The following is a 21733-nucleotide window of genomic DNA, read 5'->3' as shown; positions in this document are numbered from 1 at the left end:
GCTGGAAGACAGGTCACGTGACGCAACATGCATCATGGGACAACAGGAAAACACCCTCCTGGACTGACATCATGATGAACGCCATACCCAGCATCAACGACTACAACCTCTCATTATTCCATCATTACACGACACCACTTCTTCTATGCAATGAATGAGTCCCTGAACAAAACCATGAATATCAATAATCACAGACCAATTACCCATTCATGTGATTTCTCTTTACACCGCAAAGTATAAAACTGCATTATAATGGAATGAATGTAGCCTAATCTAGTGGTCTCCTTTTCTGAGATATTCATTGCTTGATCCATTTATATTTCTACAGAAGACATGACATCATGGTTAAATGTTGAGGATGTGTACAGACCATCATGGCTCATGTAGGATTGGATAGTACACTGAGGATTGGGGTGCACAACAGCACCCCAATCCTTTGTCAACAATGCCATCAATCAAGCCCTATCAAACAAAGCTCACCTGTAAAAAAAAGATCTACAAATAAATAAAATAAACATGTTTTCTATTTTTCCACAATATCAATTCAATTCGTTTCCTGAATGGCTCCAGTGTTTCCTATGGCAGTCTTTTCCATTTCAGCAACATTAATCAGTGTGCTATTGCTTTTGTAACCATGGAAACTGGCCTTGCTGCATCTCTCTGTGCAGGTCGGTGGGGCTTCACAATAGGCAGACTGACAGCTCCCGTGGCTGGAGCAGGCCAGCGAGCCCACCGAGCAGAACCAACACTGGGCACACACAGAACTGTCTGTCAGCCCTCAGCCCAGCACTCACCATCTCCTCCTACATTCCTCATTATAGGTTACATAACCACGAGGTCCAGTGTCAGAACAACTTAAACACTCTGAGGGATGTTATACATAAATCTGGTTACATGTGGTCCACACAAATCCCTAATTTGCTAGAAATTTGTTTCTATATTTCTGAGTATAATGAGTTTAATGAATGCTAGTTATGGATACGTGGGAGTAGGAATTCAAGCTGCGTGTGTGATGTAAATGTTTTCATTAGCTGTTGTTGATGGAGAGTAGAACGGAATTATAATCATGGCTGTAATGTGGAAGTGTTGATGTTGTGTTTTGGTGAATGCAGTCCTGGGTGAACTGCATTGTCCTGCAGCCATGTGGGGTCCATTGGGGGATGGGAGGGATGCAGCATTACACTCATATAATATATTTCTATGTTTTCTAGAGAAGAAGACTCAGAGGGCTCGTCAGATTCTGGATCTGTCTGAGAGAAATATACTCTAAATATACCCAGAGATGTCAACTGTCAGCTACAAAGATCTTTTGCTTTTCAAGAAAATCAAAGCCCATCATACATTTAAAGAGTATGATCAAAAAAAAGACTTTGCTGCATGGGATACCTATTCTCACTCAAAGTCTGCGGCAGCTTCTGTGAACTGAGAGAAATCTGAAACTCTTCATTGCTTGAGGACGCATCTCCTGTGTGTAAATGGCGCTTCTGCAAGCCTCAGTCCCAAACCCACAAGACTGATAGAAGGGAGTAGACACAGTACAGTCAATGAGAAAAAGATTAGCACTGATTAAGACTAATGTTCTATCCAATAGGTTGTTTGGTGTGGCGGCAGTGTTCCTGCACTGTGGGTTCCCCCATTACTCCACAGAGATCTACAGCCAAACACAGAGAATACACTGCTACACAGACACACTGTAGCATAGTGGGTAGATGCAGTACATTTTAACATTGGCAGATGGTGGAATGAAATACACAAACATCTAGCCTATTGTCGGGTAAGCATTGTTATCTTCTTTCTTCTGTTCAATTATCTCAAAAGGGAATAATCCTAGCTAAAAATAAACATTCTGTCACATCTGCTGTTTCTCCCTGGTGTAATGGTGCACAGGATCTGTATCCTAAACACAGTCTGAGGCTGCTGCTGCTCTGAGAGAGAAAGGGAACAACAGAGATAGACAGAGAGAGAGAAACAGAGAGAGATAGAGAGTGAGTGAGAACAACACAGAGAGAAAGAGAGAGTGAGGGCGACAGAGAGAGACGGGTAGTGAGATGGAGAGGTTCTGGGTTTGGAGCTCCAGGGTACTCACTGTTATCTTGGTCTCCTTGATCTCCTTGTTCTGCCTCTTAGCTGGCGAATTGTTCCCCGGGTTCTGTTGGGAGAGACAGGAGGCATCGTCAACGTCAAAGCTCTCCTCGGTGTCAAAGCTGGCCGCCTCCATCATCACACAACACCTATACTCCTCCTGCTCCTCTCTCTGCTCCTTTCTCTGCTCCTCTCGCTGCTCCTCACGGGGAAACCCTGCTCCTGCAACTGAGGCTGCCTCTCACAGCCTGCTGCCTGCCTGACGTGGTGAGTCGAGTGGAGACGCGTCACAGGGGTGGGGTGGGGGTGGTGGTGGTGTGTGTGTGTGGGGGGGGGGGGGGGGGTAAGGGGCTGGGGAGAATGGAGGGGGATGTGTGGAGTGGAGGGAGGGGGTGGAGGCGGTTGGTCGTAGTCCTAGGAGCGTGACGAGGCTGTCACCCGAGTCTGGAGGTTGACGGCAGGGGGAAGATGTAGCGAGGAGGCCTGTGTCTCCCTACTGTCCATACTGAAAACTAGTGAGACAACACATGGATGGAGCCAGCGGAAGAGAGCGAGAGAGAGTGCTTTAGCAATGTAAACATATGTTTCCCATGCCAATAAAGCCCCCTTGAATTTAGTTGAGAGATGGAAGACTGAAGGAGAGGTGGGGATTTATTTACACATTCGATCACCATGCCTCCCTCTTCCCTCTTCAGAGAGATTGAAAGAAAGAGACAGAGAGAAAGAGGGAGTGTGTGTGTGTGTGTGTGAGAGAGAGAGAGAGAGAGAGAGAGAGAGGGGGGGGGGGGATGTTGAATGAGGGAGGAGAGGATAAGGAGAGAGGAGAGGGGGCAGGGTCTGAGGGAAATGGCTTAGTAATGATAACTAGAAGGCTAATTATGATTAAGAGGCAAGTCGGAGGAAAAGAGGAGGAGAAGGAGGAGGAGGAGGGAGAAAAACAAACCAATGAACAGCCTCTCTGGCCCCACATGTGTGTCTATGAGCTTTAGAGCTTTGGTCTGTGTGTGTGTGTGTGTGTGTGTGTGTGTGTGTGTGTGTGTGTGTGTGTGTGTGTGTGTGTGTGTGTGTGTGTGTGTGTGTGTGTGTGTGTGCATACAATACTGTCTGACAGTGTGGGTGTGTGTTAGCGTAATGACAATTCAGAGCGGTGTGGGTATATGATAATAGTGTGTGGGTACAGGATGTCTGATAATAGTGTGTGGGTACAGGATGTCTGATAATAGTGTGTGGGTACAGGATGTCTGATAATAGTGTGTGGGTACAGGATGTCTGATAATAGTGTGTGGGTACAGGATGTCTGATAATAGTGTGTGGGCACAGGATGTCTGATAATAGTGTGTGGGTGTTTGCGGAGGTGTGTTTGGCAAGTGTGTTTGTGGAGGGCTGATGCATATTTGAATGTTTTTCAGGGGTGGGGGTCCAGAGGGTGGATGAGCGGAAGAATTGATGTACACATGTGAGTGCATCGTATGTGAGTGCGGAGGGAGCCAAAAAGGTGTGTGTGTGTTTACCCACACGCGTGTGGTGGTGTTATCTGTGTGGGCAGGGCTGCAGACACACTTATCCTCTCTTTCTCACTCTCTCTCTCTCACTATCCTTCTCTCCCTCGCTCGTTCTACTCTCTCTCTCTTTCTACCATCTCCCTCTCTCTCTCTTTCTACGATCTCCCTCTCTCTCTAATGATGGCGTTCCACCAGAGGCTGCAGCATGTTTACAGCGAAAAGCAGAGCTGCCACCGCCCGTACACGTGATCGCCCCAAGGACACCACCCCACTGTGCCCTTCTCTCCACCCCTGCTTATTACAACACCCCCCTGCAGAGGCCAACACAACAACACAGTCAGCTGTAGTAACCCAGTGAAAGCCTCATGCTTCGCATCGACGCACTCTCACCTTCCTCCTCCGAAACATGGCGCCGTTGACCAGCACCTACCGATGTGCCCGGGCTGCTCGGAGCGTGGCGATCCAGCCAGCGGACTTTCCCAGAAGCCCAGGATGCCCAGTTCTCCCAGTTTGAGCTATAAAGATTATCTTGCTGGTGTCCTTACAAAAGCTGACAACAAACCCTGCGGCATGGTCCAAATCTCAGCTGCCCATATGGCCCAAATCTGTCCATGTATTCTCCCGTTAGCTGATGACGGGGTACTCACTAACGCTGGGTAATTAGTCACGTGGGTTGGCGTGTAACACTTCTTGGCCCAGGTTCATAGCTGCTCAAAGCAGGACTGGGGAGGACCATAGAGGACCATTTTTGTCCTGAAGAATGTTTGATGCGTGCGAAGGATTTCAAGCATACCATATCAAGAATAAACAGGGAATTATTGCATTAAAATAGTAAAAATGTTAATTAGTTTGCCTACAACACGTTATAAGTGTTACAGGAACCATTATTGAGTTTGAGCTGCTTAATGTTGATGTGAATTCAATATCAGACAACTATTTCACTCCGATCAACACGTTGAGCTGATTGCAATGTTCCAACCGTAATAGACTTAACGAGTTGGACAAAATATAGGTTTATCAGGTGAAGTCCCTTTTAAAAAGGGTATTGCAGACTGCAGTGCTGAGTTGAAAGTCTCACCTGTTTGTCCATAGTGGCTCTCCGTAGGGGCACGCCAGGGGGGTCCGTGGGATGCATAGCACTTCCTGTGGTATAAGGTGCTTCATTGGCTACAGGGGAAAAGATCAGAAATGTCATTGAGATGATTGACAGATTAAACCCGCTCATTACTGAATCAGTTCAGAACGATAAACAGATGGGGGAACATACAACTCCTTCATGTGACGGACTGGGTATCAATCCATTATAGTGAAAAGGTCAGGTTGTGCTTATGTCTTCAAGTGACATCTTAATGTTATGGAGTCGTTTGCATCCTAACAGTAGGGAATAATACATCCCCATTCATCATCCAGACAGAAAGCAGTTTGCACTCCCTTACATCCCTCCTTTGTCCCAGCTTCAGTCCATCTCACTGGGCTACGGCTCAGTACACAGCATATCTCATAGGTGTTTTCATCTTCTTCTCCCTCTGGCCCATAAGAAAACAATGGCCTTAAAATAATGCCAACGGCCTAAAGGGAGATGATCCTGTGTGTCTGTATGTGTGTGTGTGTGTGTGTGTGTCACAACCCTGCATACGTCTATGGTAATGTCCCTACTCACATCCTACAGGGTCCTAATGGTTCCTCATCAGCCGTGATTCATGGCTTGTCGCTGCATATCAAGGCAGCCCATCTCAAAATGAGCTAGAGTATTATCACAGTTGAAGTCGGAAGTTTACATACACCTTAGCCAAATACATTTAAACTCAGTTTTTCACAATTTCTGACATTTAATCCCAGTAGAAATTCCCTGTCTTAGGTCAGTTAAGATCACCACTTTATTTTAAGAATGTGAAATGTCAGAATAATAGTAGAGAGATGTAAGGGTTCTCGTCCTCCTCTTCTGAGGAGGAGTAGCGAGAAGGACCGGAGGACCAATGCGCAGCGTGGTAAGTGTCCATAATGTTTTTTAATGAAGACAATAGAACACTCGAACAAAACAACAAACGATGACGTGAATATACAAAACCGAAAACAGTACCGTGTGGACCAAACACTCACACGGAAAACAAACACCCACAACCCAAAAGTGAAACCCAGGCTACCTAAGTATGATTCTCAATCAGGGACAACAAATGACAGCTGCCTCTGATTGAGAACCATACTAGGCCGAACTCAAAAACCAACATAGAAAAACAAACATAGACTGCCCACCCAACTCATGCCCTGACCATACTAAAACAAAGATATAATAACAGAACTAAGGTCAGAATGTGACAGTACCCCCCCCAAAGGTGCGGACTCCGGCCGCAAAACCTGAACCTATAAATCAAATCAAATCAAATTTTATTTGTCACATACACATGGTTAGCAGATGTTAATGCGAGTGTAGCGAAATGCTTTTGCTTCTAGTTCCAACAATGCAGTAATAACCAACAAGTAATCTAGCTAACAATTCCAAAACTACTACCTTATAGACACAAGTGTAAGGGGATAAAGAATATGTACATAAAGATATGAGAATGAGTGATGGTACAGAGCGGCATAGGCAAGATACAGTAGGTGGTATTGAGTGCAATATATACATATGAGATGAGTATGTAAACAAAGTGGCATAGTTAAAGTGGCTAGTGATACATGTATTACATAAAGATGCAGTAGATGATATAGAGTACAGTATATACATATACATATGAGATGAATAATGTAGGGTATGTAAACATTATATTAGGTAGATTTGTTAAAGTGGCTAGTGATATATTTTACATAATTTCCCATCAATTCCCATTATTAAAGTGGCTGGAGTTGAGTCAGTGTGTTGGCAGCAGCCACTCAATGTTAGTGGTGGCTGTTTAACAGTCTGATGGCCTTGAGATAGAAGCTGTTTTTCAGTCTCTCGGTCCCAGCTTTGATGCACCTGTAATGACCTCGCCTTCTGGATGATAGCGGGGTGAACAGGCAGTGGCTCGGGTGGTTGTTGTCCTTGATGATCTTTATGGCCTTCCTGTGACATCGGGTGGTGTAGGTGTCCTGGAGGGCAGGTAGTTTGCCCCCGGTGATGCGTTGTGCAGACCTCACTACCCTCTGGCGAGCCTTACGGTTGTGGGCGGAGCAGTTGCCGTACCAGGCGGTGATACAGCCCGACAGGATGCTCTCGATTGTGCATCTGTAGAAGTTTGTGAGTGCTTTTGGTGACAAGCCGAATTTCTTCAGCCTCCTGAGGTTGAGGAGGCGCTGCTGCACCTTCTTCACGATGCTGTCTGTGTGGGTGGACCAATTCAGTTTGTCTGTGATGTGAACGCCGAGGAACTTAAAACTTACTACCCTCTCCACTACTGTTCCATCGATGTGGAGAGGGGGGTGTTCCCTCTGCTGTTTCCTGAAGTCCACAATCATCTCCTTAGTTTTGTTGACGTTGAGTGTGAGGTTATTTTCCTGACACCACACTCCGAGGGCCCTCACCTCCTCACCTCCTATAGGGGAGGGTCTGGGTGGGTGTCTGTCCGCAGTGGCGGCTCTGGTGCGGGAAGTGGACCACACTTCACCATAGTCCTTGTCCGCCTCTTAGCCCGCCTCCGTGGCCTCTTTAGAGCGGCGACCCTCGCCGCCGACCTCAGACTGGGGACCCTAGCAATGGGTCCCGAATGGACGGGAGACTCCGGCAGCGCCAGACAGATGGGAGACTCCGGCAGCGCCGGACGGACGGGAGACTCCGGCAGCGCCGGACGGACGGGAGACTCCGGCAGCGCCGGACAGGCGGGAGCACTTGTAGGGAGGAGACAGAGAGACAGCCTGGTGCGGGGGGCTGCCACCGGAGGGCTGGTGCATGGAGGTGGCACCGGATAGACCGGACCGTGAAGGCGCACTGGAGCTCTTGAGCACTGAGCCTGCCCAACCTTACCTGGTTGAATGCTCCCCGTAGCCAGGCCAGTGCGGCGAGGTGGAATAGCCCGCACTGGGCTGTGCTGGCGAACCGGGGACACCATGCGTAAGGCTGGTGCCATGTACACCGGCCGAGGAGACGCACTGGAGACCAGATGCGTAGAGCCGGCTTCATGGCACCTGGCTTGATGACCACTCTAGCCCGGCCGATACGAGGTGCTGCAATGTACCACACCGGGCTATGCATGCGCACCGGGGACACTGTGCGCTCCACCACATAACACGGTGACTGCCCGGTCCCTCTCGCTCTCCGGTAAGCACGGGAAGTTGGCACAGGTCTTCTACCTGACTTCGCCACACTCCCCGTGTGCCTCCCCCCAATACATTTTTGGGGCTGCCTCTCGGGCTTCCAGCCGCGCTGCCGTGCTGCCTCCTCATAACGCCGCCTCTCGACTTTCGCTGCCTCTAGCTCTGCCTTGGGGCGGTGGTATTCTCCCGGCTGTGCCCATGGTCCCTTGCCGTCCAGAATCTCCTCCCATGTCCAGGAGTCCTGATCTCGCTGCTGCTGCTGCCCGTTACCACGCTGCTTGGTCCTTTGGTGGTGGGTGTTTCTGTAAGGGTTCTCATCCTCCTCTTCTGAGGAGGAGTAGAGAGAAGGATCGGAGGACCAATGCGTAGAGTGGTGAATGTCCATAATGTTTTTTAATAAAGACAATAGAACACTTGAACAAAACAACAAACAATGACGTGTGGACCAAACACTCACACGGGAAACATACACCCACAACCCAAAAGTGAAACCCAGGCTACCTAAGTATGATTCTCAATCAGTGACAACAATTGACAGCTGCCTCTGAGTGAGAACCATACTAGGCCGAACTCAAAAACCAACATAGAAAAACAAACATAGACTGCCCACCCAACTCACGCCCTGACCATGCTAAAACAAAGAAATAATAACAGAACTAAGGTCAGAACGTGACAAGAGAATGATTTATTTCAGCTTTTCTTTCTTTCACCACATTCCCAGTGGGTCAGAAGTTTACATACACTCATTTAGTATTTGGTAGCATAAATTGTTTAACTTGTGTCAAACGTTTCAGGTAGCCTTCCACAAGCTTCACACAATAAGTTGGGTGAATTTTGGCCCATTCCTCCTGACAGAGCTGGTGTAACTGAGTCAGGTTTGTAGGCCTCCTTGCTCGCACACGCTTTTTCAGTCCTGCCCACAAATTTTCTATGGGAGGTCAGGGTTTTGTGATGGCCACTAAAATACCTTGACTTTGTTGTCCTGTTCTATTTTTGTTTCCTCAGACCAGAGGACATGTCTCCAAAAAGTATGATCTTTGTCCCCATGTGCAGTTGCAAACAGTAATCTGGCTTTTTTATAGCGGTTTTGAAGTAGTGGCTTCTTCCTCACTGAGCGGCCTTTCAGGTTATGTCGATATAGGACTTGTTTTACTGTGGATATAAATACTGTTGTACCTGTTTCCTCCAGCATCTCCACAAGGTCCTTTTCTGTTGTTCTGGGGTTGATTTGCACTATTCGCACCAAAGTACGTTCAACTCTAAGAGACAGAAGACATCTCTTCTTGAGCGGAATGACGGCTGCGTGATCCCATGTTTATATGTGTGTACTATTGTTTGTACAGATGAACGTGGTACCTTCAGGCGTTTGGAAATTGCTCCCAAGGATGAACCAGACTTGTGGAGATCTACAATTTTTTTTCTGAGGTCTTGACTGATGTCTTTTGATTTTCCCATGATGTCAAGCAAAGAGGCACTGAATTTGAAGGTAGGCCTTTAAACACATGCACAGGTACACCTCCAATTGACTCAAATGGTGTAAATTAGCCCATCAGAAGATTCTAAAGCCATAACATAATTTTATGGAATTTGCCAAGCCTCTTTAAAGGCACAGTCAACTTAGTGTATGTCAACTTCTGACGCACTGGAATTGTGATACAGTGAATTATAAGTGTAAACAATTGTTGAAAAAATTACTTGTGTCATGCACAAAGTAGATGTCCTAACCGACTTGCCAAAACTACAGTTTGTTATCAAGAAATGTGTGGAGTGGTTGAAAACAAGTTTAATTGACTCCAACATAAGTGTATGTAAACTTCCGACTTTAACTGTACATCAGCATGACTCATGAGGGAAGCTGAGCACCACAGCCATGGAAAGAAATGACATAATGACCCCTGAAGGAAGCTGAGCACTACAGCCATTTAAAGACATAACATAATTACCCCTGAGGGAAGCTGAGCACCACAGCCATGTAAAGACATGACATAATGACCCCTGAAGGAAGCTGAGCACCACAGCCATGTAAAGACATGACATAATGACCCCTGAAGGAAGCTGAGCACCACAGCCATGTAAAGACATGACATAATGACCCAGCTCTACCTCACACATAATGGAGCAGAGACCAGGAGAATATGGATCAGAGGGGGATGGATACTCTGTTAGAGAGACAGATACAGAAATATATATCAAGGGATCAAGCTATTTTACGAGGTCTCAGAACAACAGTGTGCTGAAATGGAATGGTATGAAGTCTCACTAGGTGGGTATCTGCGGTATCATCAACAGAATGCTCTGCCACAGATAGGGAGCCCATGGCGGTGCCGTCATACTTATTCTAGAGCCCATGGCTGTCTCCATGAATGCTTTGCATTATCGAAGCAGACTGAGTTATGGACTCAGATACAGGCAGTGTAATCTGAGCCCACTTCCTGTTCAACACTACTTCACCCTAACTTCTTGGGGCTTGTCTCCAGTGCCGGGCCGGGGCATCCGGAGCCCAGGGAGGATCCGGGCTGGACTAGCCAGGCAGAGAGATCCCTCAACCTGGGCTTCATTACTGCCTGCCTCCCCTGGGAGGATTAGCCTTGTCTGGTCTGACAAATCCCTACAGCTGGCTGTTCTCTCCCTGGTTGTTCTCACAATGTGTGGAGAGAACATGCCAGCAGTGGACTACCATCTACTGGCCTGGGATGGTGTTCCTCAGACATACAGTAATGAGAGGCAGAACCTGAAATGCCCCTAAATAAGCCAACAAGTGTTCCAGCTAGCTAGGTCAAGTTAGATTGCTATGGCTTCAGTTGTACAGCTACAACACAGCGAAGAAGAGGAATTGCTATTGCAATCAACACTTTTGACACTTATTTAACTCAATAGATATGGTAGATTTAATTCAGAAGAGGCTTGATGTTACCTTCTGGTAAGGAGTTCCTTTGTGCCGGTGGTCTCACTGGGGTTCCATAAGTAGCAGAGGGCCGTTCCCATGTTGTTTCTGGAAGGACACATAAATAGTTAAAGCCAAATGAGGAGTAAGGCACAATGGACACACAGTTCCACAGTTTCCCTGAACGCTGAATGAAACTCTAAAGAACACAGGTGGAGAGCACAACCATTCAGAAATGTTCAGAAAGTATTGTAGAGGACATGGTCACACAGGACTATAGCGGGCGACTACAGTGTTCTGATAATCAGTGTTCTCGTTCAGTTGAGAACAGAGAAACAAGACGAGAATACTTGAAATTAAAAGTATTGAAATGAATGATTCACTTGCAGAAAAAACTATTGATATTCTTGACATTCTCTGAGAATGTTCCCGGGGCATCAAAGAAACATCTTTTCAGTTAGTGGAGCAAGAAGTCCTTTGTTATCTGGACAGTGTTAGAGAGGCTTTCTGACTATCAATCAGGCAGAGACACTGTATATACAATGATCTGATAACGTCGGTACATTACATGCTCTTGAGTAATAAAAGTGTTAGACTTGCTTGAAAATACAACTGAGTGCCCTTTAAAAATAGCATCTCTAATCAGTGTAATTCAAAAACACATTGTAATCATTATGCAGTTGAATTAATATAATAATGAGTGTTACAGCATATGGTTTTATAAAATAGCCCCTGGGTCTTTATCTCTACTACAGTGTGTGGTGTGCCAAGGTGCAGTGTTCTGCCAGAGTGTTGGAGCTTCCGTGGGTGAAGCCTGGCTTTGTCCTGTGGGAAACAGTCTTTTTCTCTGGCTCCTATCCCATTGAGGGGCACGCACACACACACACACACACACACACACACACACACACACACACACACACACACACACACACACACACACACACACACACACACACACACACACACACACACACACACACACGCTCTGTCTGTGTAGTGCAGACCACCAAATGAAAAGCGTTTGATAAGCATCTGTATAAAAGGTTGGCTGCCTATTAGCCCTGGTATTAAAGCAGGTATTTCTTCTGTCTAGTAATCAGGGGTTGTTTAAATGTCATTACACAGGACGGCTTTGTGGAACACATAGGTAGAGCTGCTGAGGTTCCTGCAGCAATGGTGGCCATCACCACACATTTGGGCTAATCAGATGAAAGTGGATGAGATGTTAAGCCCTCCTTCAGATGAATGCGCTGGGGAGATGTTGATGATGGGGAATGCTAATGAGCTCTCTGAGACGGCAGCATTTCACAGCAGAATTGGAAACTATGGTTACCAAAAAAAAACGGACAAATGGAACTGATGGTTTCTGATTTAACATTTGTGAACGCTAACCTGACGCAGTAAAAAAAGGAAGTAAGCTTTATGCGTGTGGATGCATCACACTGTTTTTGCTCGTGAAAGGATGAAATATGTATTGGTTCCAGCATAATCGGGCAGGATATATAGCTACAGTAATAAAGCAGATGTATACATTATATATACATAGTCAGAGGGTTATTGTAGAAATCTATGGTGCTGGCAGAAGGTGAATCACAGCCAATAGGAGTGGAGGATCTGCCAGATTTCTTCCACCCTCCTCATAATATTGACCCTCCTCTCACATGAGTGAGCATGTCAGTAGGGTTGTGGTGGAGCTGTGTGCCTGGCTTACCTTTGCTGCCGGTGTTGACGTAGTACCTGCATCCCTCGGGTGACTTGTAACATCTCCAGCCTTGGGGAAGAGGGACACTCTTACTCTCATCCCCCGGTGCAGGGCTGGTGGCCGCTGGCTTCTGTCACAAACATACCACTCGTTTCACCACCAGATAATTCATATAAGCTGGGACTGTTTCCCAGTCCTGCTCATATAAATGGTGAGTACAAATATTAACTATTCATTGAGAAATTTTGATTTTGTTCTGTTTTTTTACTGTAACTGATTTGCGCACTTGATTAATACACATAATATTCCATACTACGTATCTGCATATCGAGGGGTTGCATCAGCCTCTAATGTTCCCAATTAGCAGTGTCTGCTCATTTCTTCCCAGTTACAGTACAACGTACTCCCACATTTCTAAAGCAGGCTGATCACAGGCGCAGACACAGCTGTGTAGGAAAGATCTGTTTTAATTAGGAACAATGTCATAATTAATATAATGATTCATTCAGGAAATATTGACCTGTGGCAAGGAATGGGAAAGCTTGTTTGATTGCAGGAAGGGTGCTCTTTTCTTGGAACCCTTCATGTGGTTGTTGGTAAACTGAGAAGACCCCACTGCTGAAAGAGACAAAAGAAAGCCCCATTGCACTCTGCAAACCCCCACCTAAACAAGCCTAATGGAACAAAATTAGAGCTCTTTGACAACACAGATCCGCCTTATGTTTATCGATGAGCAAAGGAAGCAAACAAAGAAAAGAACACCCTCCCTACAATTAAACATGGGCAGGTTTGAAAATGCTGTGGATTTGCTTTGCTGCCTCTGGTACTGGGGGCCTTGAACGTGTGCAAGACATCATGAAATCAGCAGATTATCAAGGTGTTCTGGAGTGCAATGTTCAACCCAGTGTCCTAAAACTGTGTCTCTGTCAGTGGTGTAAAGTACTTAAGTAAAAATATTTTAAAGTACTAAGTCGTTTTTTAGGGTGTCTGTACTTTACTTTACTATTTATATTTTTGACAACTTTTACTTCACTACATTCCTAAAGAAAATGATGTACGTTTTACTCCATACATTTTCCCTGACAAAGTACTCATGACATTTTGAATGCTGAGCAGGACAGAAAACGGTCCAATTCACACACTTATCAAGAGAACATCCCTTGGTCATCTCTACTGCCTCTGATCTGGCGGACTCAGTGAACACAAATGCTTTGTTTGTAAAGGATGTCTGAGTGTTGAAGTGTGACCCTTGCTATCCGTAAATAACAAAAACAAGAAAATTGTGTCGTATGGTTTGTTTAATATAAGGAGTTTTAAATTATTCATACTTTTACTTTTGATACTTAAGTATATTTTACTCAAGTAGTATTTTACTGGGTGACTTTCACTTTTACTTTTTTTTATTAAGGTATCTTCACTTTTACTCCAGTATGACAATTGGGTACTTTTTCCTCCACTGATCTCTGTTGAAGGTTGTGGGTCTTCCAGCAGAACAACAACCCAAACACAAATGAGAAAGCACCCAGGAATGGTTCAATAATAAATACTGGACTCCTGCAGTGGCCAGCAATGAGTCCAGATCTGAATCCCATAAAAAACGTATGGTGAGATCAGAAAACAGCAGTTGGTGAAAGGCATCACTCAAACATTGAAAAATGTGCAGCTGAAAAATGGGCCGTATTGCCATGTGCAGCAACCCCATTGATGATTACAATAAGTGTTTTTTTGCAGCCATGTTTGCCAAAGGCTGTTTAACCAAGTATCAGCCCTGGGTGCCATGTATTTTGTCCATGCCATTTGTTGAAATTTTCTTAAATAACAATTGGGTCTGCAATGTTGACAATCCAATAAAAAAATTATTCCATTTTAACTTATTTCAGAAGTTCAAGGGTTCCAATATATTTGTCCACCACTGTACATGTTCCCTTGAAATCAAACCAAATCAAAGTTTATTTGTCACGTGCGCCGAATAAAATAGGTGTAGACCTTACAGTGAAATGCTTACTTACAGGCTCTAACCAATAGTGCAAAAAAGGTGTTAGGTGAACAATAGGTAAGTAAAGAAATAAAACAACAGTAAAAAGACAGGCTATATACAGTAGCGAGTCTACATACAGACACCGGTTAGTCTGGCTGATTGAGGTAGTATGTACATGTAGATCTGGTTAAAGTGACTATGCATATATGATGAACAGAGAGTAGCAGTAGTGTAAAAGAAGGGTTGACGGGTGGTGGGTGGCGGGACACAATGCAGAAAGCCCGGTTAGCCAATGTGTGGGAGCACTGGTTGGTCAGCCCTATTGAGGTAGTATGTACATGAATGTATAGTTAAAGTGACTATGCATGTATGATAAACAGAGAGTAGCAGCAGTGTAAAAAGAGGGTTTGGGGGGGTGGGGGGGGCACACAATGCAAATAGTCTTGGTAGCCTTTTGATTACCTGTTCAGGAGTCTTATGGCTTTTGGGGTAAAAACTGTTGAGAAGCCTTTTGGTCCCAGACTTGGCACTCCGGTACCGCTTGCCATGCGGTAGTAGAGAGAACAGTCTATGACTGGGGTGGCTGGGGTCTTTGACAATTTTTAGGGCCTTCCTCTGACACCGCTTGGTGTAGAGGTCCTGGATGGCAGGCAGCTTAGCCCCAGTGAATGTACTGGGCCGTTCACACTACCCTCTGTAGTGCCTTGCGGTCAGCAATTGCCGTACCAGGTTGTGATGCAACCGGTGCTCTCTATGTTGCAGCTGTAGAACCTTTTGAGGATCTCAGGACCCATGACAAATCTTTTTAGTTTCCTGAGGGGGAATAGGCTTTGTCGTGCCCTCTTCACGGCTGTCTTGGTGTGTTTGGACCATTCTAGCGGAGCTGTTGATGTGGACACCGAGGAACTTGAAGCTGTCAACCTGCTCCACTACAGCCCCGTCGATGAGAATGGGGGCGTGCTCGGTCCTCCTTTTCCTGTAGTCCACAATCATCTCCTTAGTCTTGGCTACGTTGTGGGATAGGTTGTTATTCTGGCACCACACGGCCAGGTATCTAATCTCCTCCCTATAGGCTGTCTCGTCGTTGTCTGTGATCAGGCCTACCACTGTTGTGTCGTCTGCAAACTTAATGATGGTGTTGGAGTCATGGGTTAACAGGGAATACAGAAGTGGACTGAGCACACACCCCTGTGGAGCTCTAGTGTTGAGGATCAGCGTGATAGATGTGTTGTTACCTACCCTCACCACCTGGGGGCGGCCCGTCAGGAAGTCCAGGATCCAGTTGCAGAGGGAGGTGTTTAGTCCCAGGTTCCTTAGCTTAGTGATGAGCTTTGAGGGTATTATGGTGTTGAACGCTGAGATGTAGTCAATGAATAGCATTCTCACATAAGCAAACAACATCCGTTCCGATGTGCTGTTATTATTTAGAAGCTATTCTTTTCGGCTCACATTGCTTTCTTCAGGGCTTTCACAGTGCCTTCCCTTGGTTGGAGGGTGTTATTCACAATGATCCACTATCTGGATAAAAAACTATCACAGCTTCTTGGACCTTATCAGCAGTTCCCAGAAGGTTCATACACACCCATAAAGCTCCTGGTCACATTGCGACTGCAGAATTTACTGCAGTGTACTTTATAAGGCAAAAGTCCTCTTTAATCTACAGGGATGGCCTGACGGACGATTCATTGTCATTAACAACAGTGTGTTGCCCAGTCAAAGCTGTCTGACAGAGGGCCTGCTGAACTCTGCCTGTACCACTTCTAACATGGTGACTGGCTGCTAGTCACGACCCTACCCCAGATCCACTGCGGAGTGTGGGGACAGAGGGGGAGGAGAGGGGGAAAGGAAAGAGAGGAGGGAAGGATATTAAATTAATGATAAAGCAGAGAGATCCTGCTGATATCTACACTCGTTTGATGTACAAGATAAAAGGGATTCCTTTCTGTCTCTCTTTCTGATATAAAGCACTGGGCTTGCAGTGAGCAGTTTGCAGTGAGTACATTACAAAGCACCTCGTCTTCATTGACGAGCCATGCTGTGCTGCAGGAAACTGTCCTCAGTCATTTATCATGAGCTCATAAAATGCATTATCCTTCCTCAAGCTCCCAATAAGGACATACTGTATGTGATTTTCACAATGTCAGACAAATCATGAACATACTGTATCACCAAGGGGCACAATGTCCATTAGCTTAACATAAATCAGACTTCATACAAGTATAATGGCCACTACTAACCCTGACCTAATGCATCTTAGGCAGCATACCATCCTCTGAACCATGGAATAGCAGTGAACTGGTACTTTTTGCCCGGAGACATGAATCGTTAACTAATTAATCCTCCCAGAGAGATGTAAATGACAGATTCTTATCTTGAGATTTGTATCATATGTGATTTATCTCACTTCCCTGAGCTGTAGCGATTTCACATGTCCCCTGGCAAAAAACTGTTGAATAAAGTGGAACGGCATCCAAGCGTTCAAAGAATTTAAAAGGACAAAATCCTCTGGATATCTCCTGCCAAATCCCACAATCCTTTGGGGTGGTGCTCCCACTGCAACCCTTGGGAGGAGGCTCTTTATAGAGTATACTCCCCTCCAGTTTCCTCAGTTCCCATTGAATACCAACAAAGCAACAGGACAGGCCCTCTCCCACCACTACAGAGGAGAGTCTGGGCTCTTGCTGTTAGCATGCCCTTCTGTGGCTTTATTGGTATGACTGGGAATGAACGAGAGCATTAAAGCCACATTGTGCTATCTGCAATAGGGGGATTATTATAGTGCAGCACCTGAAGCTGGTTAAAGACAGGGGTACTAAAGGAAGAGCCTGGCCTAGTGTTAAATCCTCACCGCTGACTGATTTTCTCTACACTCAGCTCTGCATGTCAATGTATCTCTCTGCCTATTGTATCCATCCTACTTAGGGCCGATCTCTCTCTCTCAGTGGTGTGGCCCGGTGGGCAAAGCCCTCTCACTGTCACTCCAGGAAGTATTGGTGGTGCACCGAGTGCCCTGTAACAGTTTTAAACTATTTGGACATAAAGATGAACTTTATCAAACAAAACAAACATTTATTGTGGAACTGGGATTCCTGGGAGTGCATTCTGATGAAGATCATCAAAGGTAAGTGAATATTTATAACGCTATTTCTGACTTTTACTGACTCCACAACATAGCGGGTATCTGTATGGCTTGTTTTTGTGAGCGCTGTACTCAGATTATTGAGCGCTGTACTCAGATTATTGCCCGGTGTGGTTTTTCCGTAAAGCTTTTTTTAAATCTGACACAGCGGTTGCATTAAGGAGAAGTATACCTTTAGTTCTATGCATAACACTTGTATATTTCATAATTTCTGTAAATTGATGTGGCTCTCTGCAAAATTTCAGCGGATGTTGTCGAGGAGTTCCGCTAGCTACACTACAAACATTATCAGGTTCCTTTGAAGCAATTGTAAAGACACCCCACCACTACATAACCAAGAGTTAGTGAGATGTAGTCTGTGTAAGGCGTAGTCTGTGTTTAACCCACTGAGGTATGGTTTAATTTCATTATATATTATAAACAGTTTGAGATCATTTTGAGAGGATTTCGCCAGTGGTTGAATGGGGAATTGGGCTTCTCGGGAAAATGTTGTCCAAGGTTGCAACAGTAACCAAGGGAGGCAGGGCTTAGCAAAAGGTAATTGTGAAATGTTCCAGAGAACGAGAGTGGGAGGAAGAGATGAAATTCCACTGCAAATGTGGTACTTGTGCTAGCTTTGAGTCATCAGTCAATCGAGTTTATTGTCATTGTATGACCCTTTGTTTAGAATGTCTACATACTGAGGTGATTTCAAAAACACTGCATCTGCATTTATGCAACCTGCTACCTCAGGCTCTGCTACGCACATAATATCTTCCATTCTGTCCAATCTAATCAATTCAAATGAAGTTACTGTGGTGCTTGTTGTCAGTCACCCACATTTGTGTAGGTGTTAAATAATATATTGCAACAAAATGTTGCATCCAAGTTCAGTAAGGTAAGTGACTCTTAATCTGAAACACTCACAAAAGAGTAGACTAAATGTAATTTGTTTTTACATGATTTTCTCTGTGGCTCCAGGGCATGTACAGTACTAACTGTACTGTAAGTTTCAGTAATTATGAGAAAAGTCTTGTAAAACAACATACCGTAACTCCACACATGATAATGATAAAGAGGGCAAACATGGACAAATCAGTGAGCCCTGTTTCTTACACAGGCTAATGAACGTGACACTAAACAATCCAGACTTCATTTAACAGGTTCTGTTTTTTTTATTTTAAGGGAAACAGAGCCTTCCTGAAGACACAGAAGAAGAGGGAATGTGATTGAGCTAGGAGAGCAGGGTGGCTGAGGGACAGAGGGACATCTAAAACCAACAGTGAAGATCAAAGTGTTTTGGCAGGCCCCCCCACACACATTGGGCTGCAGAAGAAGCGGGATATGAGAGCTATATCTGGACAGAGACAGACAGACCATGTCTAAGCAGAATAAAAATCCACCAAACTCAAAAGGATGAGAAATAAAATACAACTACATCTGACACAAAGGCTTGAACAGAGCCAATGAATCTCCTGTACCCATTCTGTCTGACTACCACAATTGTTCCACTGAAGCAATAGTGCTCCATTGATGCAACTCCCAAATCTGCCAAAAAATGTAACACCGCACATAAAGTACTGTCAAAAATGTCACTGATAACAGAGACCGATAATAATAGCATTAAAAACAAAGCCTTACCTTGTTGGGCTAAGACTACGTCGTAAGGAAGCAAACAGCCAAATGAGAGAAGTGTCCGTTAACTAGTCACAGTGAACATTGAGTGGGACAAGGCTCTTTTAGAACCAGGAGGAGGAAACATTTGTCACACATATGGGTTCTCATTACTGGCCAGAGTGACCCGGCACCCAGGGTCAACGCTAAGACATGGAAGGAATGGACAGACACTAAACATCTTTCTACTCCGCCTCTTTTCTTTATTTACAAGATGAAGAATAAAACGGTCCAGGAAGAACCATCTTGTCGTATGAGACGTTTTCTATGAGTCTTTGTTAGCAGATGTAAGGGTCTGGAAGCCCGTTCCCAGATGCAGCCAGGACCCTGCTCCATGGCAGGCCACACAATGGCCAACACTGTGAGACAGAGCTGTGAGGCACTCGCAGGCAACAAGGCCTGTTTTGTGTTGGTCCTTCCCTCCATTTCTTATAAATCAAATTGACCCTGTGTGAAGTGTGTTCGAGCTGCCACACTCCCCTCTGATACTGACTGAATGTGACTGACTATCTCTAACATGGCATGCAGCCGGCCAGGCTACATCATCTGGCAGCTGGCTAGACAGAGATCTAAATGAAAAAGCGATAAGAACCAGAGAAGACAGCAGACACATTTTCAATCTTTAGAAACCCAACTTTCAAGCGGAGTCGTCCTGTTCAACATCAAGTTTGTTTACAGCCAGGATGTCTGACATGTCCTTAAGAGCTCATCAAGGCCATGGGGGACTGATATGTTTATAAGGCCTATTTATTTTGTCCTTCTCACAATTACTCAGCTAAATGCAAATCAGAACAAAGGCTTACATTACCTATAAGACACAGAACTCATACTCAGCATTAAGTTATCAAAGCCTGTTACAGTAGTATATCTGGGTACTCAATGTGCACTATAGGGACGGCTTCATGATGAGATTCTTGAGATGTTGATGGTTGACAACACATGATAATGTCTGAAACAAACACGTTGTCCTCTTGCATTTTGAATATGAGTTAGAACACATAAGCTCACACTAAACGTTCCATAAATGAGGACACAGTGTTTCTTGTTGACTGAACTTGTTGACAGGTGGCAAAGCACCGTTGATTAGATCCAGAGCATACTGGAGCATCATTGACCGACTTCAATGGAGTGTTTCATGTTATCAAACAATCTTCACTGAAGGAGCAGCAAGAATTCAATGTTGGTTCTCTCGTCTGTTATGAGGGGTATAAAACACAAACATGCACCAAAAGCAGCTGTGGAGTATCTGTAGCTGATCAGTTAATGAGTGGATCAGATTGATCAGTTAATGGAGTTAATGAGTTGATCAGACTGCAGAGCATGTTGCTCAACTTTCAAATACACTTCATATACTGTACCTTTGATCACTATTGTAAAGTGTACTGTATATACATATAGGTACATCACGTGTGTGTGTGTGTGTGTGTGTGTGTGTGTGTGTGTGTGTGTGTGTGTGTGTGTGTGTGTGTGTGTGTGTGTGTTTGTGTGTGTGTGTGTGTGTGTGCGTGTGTGTGTGTGCATGAATTCGTGTGTGGAGGAGGCCTTCTAGTCAGGCAGGCCCTATTACTGTACATTTTGAAATGAAAGACGACAGGTTTGAAAGGCTTGCTTATTGTCATCGACATCTTGTACTAGAAAAGCTTTTCACACCAGAACGTGATTGATGTAGCTACGCTAAGCTCAGTAAGTAAGCACCCTCTTGTGGAAGATAACGGAGAAACAAGCAGTGTGATGCTTTCACTCATACAGAATGAAAAGGAATAGCCTTTAGAAGATTTGATTTGACCATTTAAAATCCATAAAATGTTACACCAAGCAACAGATACATAAATAAACACAGTATCTGACATCTCAGTACATGATCTGTAATTCTTCAAACTGAATTACGTTTGTCACCCCAAAGCACAATATTCAGTGTCAAACAACTTGAACTACAATATCTTATTTGATCGTTCTCAGTTTAGGTATGTATTAATTCATTTGTTATCTCATACATTCATTGTGTAAGGACACCTTGTGTGTGGATATTAAGTTCAAAGCCCTTGCAGACTAGGCTATCCTGCTGTCCATGACATATCAAATGTTCAATCAAAGTGAAATACAAATCCTGCTTCATTAATTTCTAGTTGGCATACACTTGGATGTCACTATGTGAGTACACTGTCCTATCGCTCACCTTGCTGTGACATTGCACTCTACAGTCACAGGGTATAATAACGTTCTGATGAAGCCTTGTCTTAAAGGGATACTTTGGGATTTCCCCAGAGTGAGATGAACTTGTCTTAAAGGGATACTTTGGGACTTCCCCAGAGTGAGATGAACTTGTCTTAAAGGGATACTTTGGGACTTCCCCAGAGTGAGATGAACTTGTCTTAAAGGGATACTTCGGGACTTCCCCAGAGTGAGATGAACTTGTCTTAAAGGGATACTTTGGGACTTCCCCAGAGTGAGATGAACTTGTCTTAAAGGGATACTTCGGGACTTCCCCAGAGTGAGATGAACTTGTCTTAAAGGGATACTTTGGGACTTCCCCAGAGTGAGATGAACTTGTCTTAAAGGG

General features: G+C 44.8%; 1 protein-coding gene across 2 annotated transcripts in view; it reads right to left on the bottom strand.

Annotated features, from left to right (window-relative positions):
• LOC139365036 (growth arrest-specific protein 7-like) overlaps positions 1-19210 on the bottom strand; it is a 45185-nt gene extending 25975 nt beyond the window's left edge. Inside the window, exons 1-5 of one of the 2 annotated variants that reach the window (XM_071102359.1) lie at positions 19141-19210; positions 12413-12533; positions 10729-10806; positions 4663-4751; positions 2087-2149 (exon numbers count right to left, since the gene is read on the bottom strand). In XM_071102359.1, coding sequence (XP_070958460.1) covers positions 2087-2149; positions 4663-4719 — 120 coding nt within the window. In that variant the 5' untranslated portion in view covers positions 4720-4751; positions 10729-10806; positions 12413-12533; positions 19141-19210. Of the gene's footprint in view, positions 1-2086; positions 2587-4662; positions 4752-10728; positions 10807-12412; positions 12534-19140 lie in introns of those variants that run through there. The other variant, XM_071102358.1, reaches the window with a different exon arrangement.
• Between the last annotated feature and the right edge of the window lie 2523 nt (positions 19211-21733).

This window comes from Oncorhynchus clarkii, chromosome 13 (assembly GCF_045791955.1).
Source record: "Oncorhynchus clarkii lewisi isolate Uvic-CL-2024 chromosome 13, UVic_Ocla_1.0, whole genome shotgun sequence".
NCBI classification, from domain to species: domain Eukaryota; kingdom Metazoa; phylum Chordata; class Actinopteri; order Salmoniformes; family Salmonidae; genus Oncorhynchus; species Oncorhynchus clarkii.
The sequence above is the reverse complement of the archived record's forward strand: the minus strand, read 5'-3'. Positions and strand labels throughout refer to the sequence as shown.